Here is a 2526-nt window from a genome sequence, read left to right on the forward strand (position 1 = left end):
ATCAAGAATCACATATTCTTTTTTCACATTAATGTGTGGCTCAGCGAAAGTTTGTTTTCCTAAGTACCATATACTTGGGTGAGTGATACCCATCTTCAAGGTGGATAAATAATTATCTCACTTGGGTGGGTGGGGGGGGAGTTTCCAATACTTAAATGGGACAAAAATGTCCCTTTTAATAATAGATTTTTATGGTTAAAATAGTCATTTTCTTTCTTTACTTGAGAAATAAAAGAACATGGGTAAATACTACACTTACCTGGATAAGTGTTTCCCAATAAAAACTTACACAGATAATTATATTTACCCAGGTAAATAACTTATTGAAAAAGCGTGGCCGTTCTCTCTCTAGACAATGCCTCGGTATTTGGGGAAATTTGCATTGAAATTGTTGAAGCAATTAATTATCCTTTTGTTATTTCTTTATTTTGAATACATCATGTCTAGTAACGGTCATTGTTTAGATTTAGTGACCAGCTTATTTGAGAAAGCACATCTTATTTGATTTTAACAGTGATATTGGTGTTGAAGTCGCACTATATCATCATAGCGAAACTGAAATCTTACCCATATCTTCTATTACATTTAAGCTCAATAGGGACGGCCAGTAACAGTCAAGTCACAGACATGAATACGCCAACTGAGAACAAAGGTTGTACTTGTACTTCGTTTGCAATTGAAATTGGAGATACGTTGGTGAATTCCATTCAAGAAAAATTGGATGATGTGTCCCCATTGTCCTCCGAGTGTTGTATCTTCCGAGTTCCAGAACAAATGCGCAAAATAAATGAGGAAGCTTATAGACCCAGAATGGTGTCACTTGGCCCTTTTCACTATGGCAAACAACGCTTGGCAGAAATGGAAGAACATAAGAAACGGTACCTGAAAAGCCTTCTTCGTCGAAATCCAAGTATAAAATTGGAAGCGTATGTCAACACCATGAGAGAATTGGAAAATCGAGCCAGAAAATGTTACGCAGAAACCATAAGCCTTAGCAGTGACCAATTCGTGGAAATGATGCTGCTTGATGGTTGCTTCATCATTGCATACTTTTTCATGTGCGAGAATCCTAGCTTGAGAAGTGAGTTTGACCCCGTATTCCACGCGGCATGGACTGATGCTGGTTTATATCATGACATGGTGCTGCTTGAAAATCAAATTCCCTTCTTTGTTCTTGAGTATCTATTCAAGCTAGTTAATACCACCCTGAACTACAAAAATTCTCTTGTTGAGCTTTCTTTCTCTGTATTTGAAGAATTTTTGCAGAAGGAGGACCGAGTTCCAAACCAAAACCCGAATAGTTCCCAAGTAAAACATTTGCTTGACTTGTTACGAAATTACCATCTCCCATCATCAGAAAGAAAGAAGCCAAAAGGTGATCCTATGTTTAACCTTCCCCCTACTGCAACAGAGCTTCAAGAGGCTGGAGTCAAGTTTAAGATGATTACAAGCAACAGCTGGTTGGACATAAGATTTAATGAAGGAGTACTGGAAATCCCAAATATAAAAATCGAAGACGCTACTGAGGTTTTCCTCCGAAATTTGTTGGCTTTTGAGCAGTGTTATATGAAGAATTCAACTCTGTACTTCGTGGATTATTTATTGTTTATGGATAGCCTGATAAACACTTCTAAGGATGTGGGTCTACTCCGTGGTTGTGGGATTATAGACAACTTGCTAGGGGATGATGAAGAGGTAGCACATCTCTTTAACAAGCTTGGAAAAGGGGTTGTTATGTCAGAAAATGACAATTTCTATTATCTCAGACTTTGCCAAGATGTGCAGGAATATTATAAGAACCCTTTGCATAGGTGGCGGGCAAAGTTGGTACATGATTATTTCAACACGCCATGGGCGATCATTTCATTCATTGCTGCAGTTCTGCTGCTTCTTCTCACATTCATACAGACTATATATTCAGTCAAATCTTACATAAAAGGGAAATGAAACTACGAGTATATCATAAATAAAATGATGGAACCCAAATAAAGCCAAAGTTGTCTATCAATTGTGTTTGTTTGTTCGGTTCTTTTCCTCTATGGCTGCATGCTCTCTCTCTCCTGCCGGTCGTGCACAATCTTTTCTTTTTTTTTTTTTTTTTATGACACTGTTGAGTTTCCCTCTTATTGAAGTGAAGTCCATGTGGTATTTTTGAACCCATAGATGAAGGTATTCTTGTTTAAATGAAAATAGGAAAAGGAAATAACTTTTTAGTGGTGTTGGTTGTCAAAAAGATTGGGAGAAGAGAAAAGAAAAAGGAAGAGAATCCCGTGCAAAAACGGAGGGAGAAAAGGAGATTCTTTTAAATTCCAGTCTGCGCAGTTTTCATCTTGTGCTCCGATCGAATGTTGTTTGTGGTCCGATTGAGCTGAAATTTTGCAGGCATGTTCGCGACTTAAGGTTCTTCAATCTGAACGGTGGAGATCTGGTTTGATTCACTAGTTTGTGAGATCTGAGTCCGCGAACAGTACCTCCGTTTTGGGTGAGATTTTTCCATTATCTTGAGATATTTGTTAGTTTCCAAGA

General features: G+C 37.9%; 1 protein-coding gene across 1 annotated transcript; it reads left to right on the forward strand.

Moving 5' to 3' along the window:
• Window positions 1–627: 627 nt before the first annotated feature.
• Window positions 628–2526, forward strand: LOC104607450 (UPF0481 protein At3g47200-like). The gene has a single exon (XM_010273090.2). It carries the CDS (start codon window positions 628–630, stop codon window positions 1945–1947), a length of 1320 nt encoding a protein of 439 aa, XP_010271392.1. The 3' UTR covers window positions 1948–2526.

This window comes from Nelumbo nucifera, chromosome 4 (assembly GCF_055504915.1).
Source record: "Nelumbo nucifera cultivar China Antique chromosome 4, China Antique-T2T, whole genome shotgun sequence".
Classification (NCBI taxonomy): domain Eukaryota; kingdom Viridiplantae; phylum Streptophyta; class Magnoliopsida; order Proteales; family Nelumbonaceae; genus Nelumbo; species Nelumbo nucifera.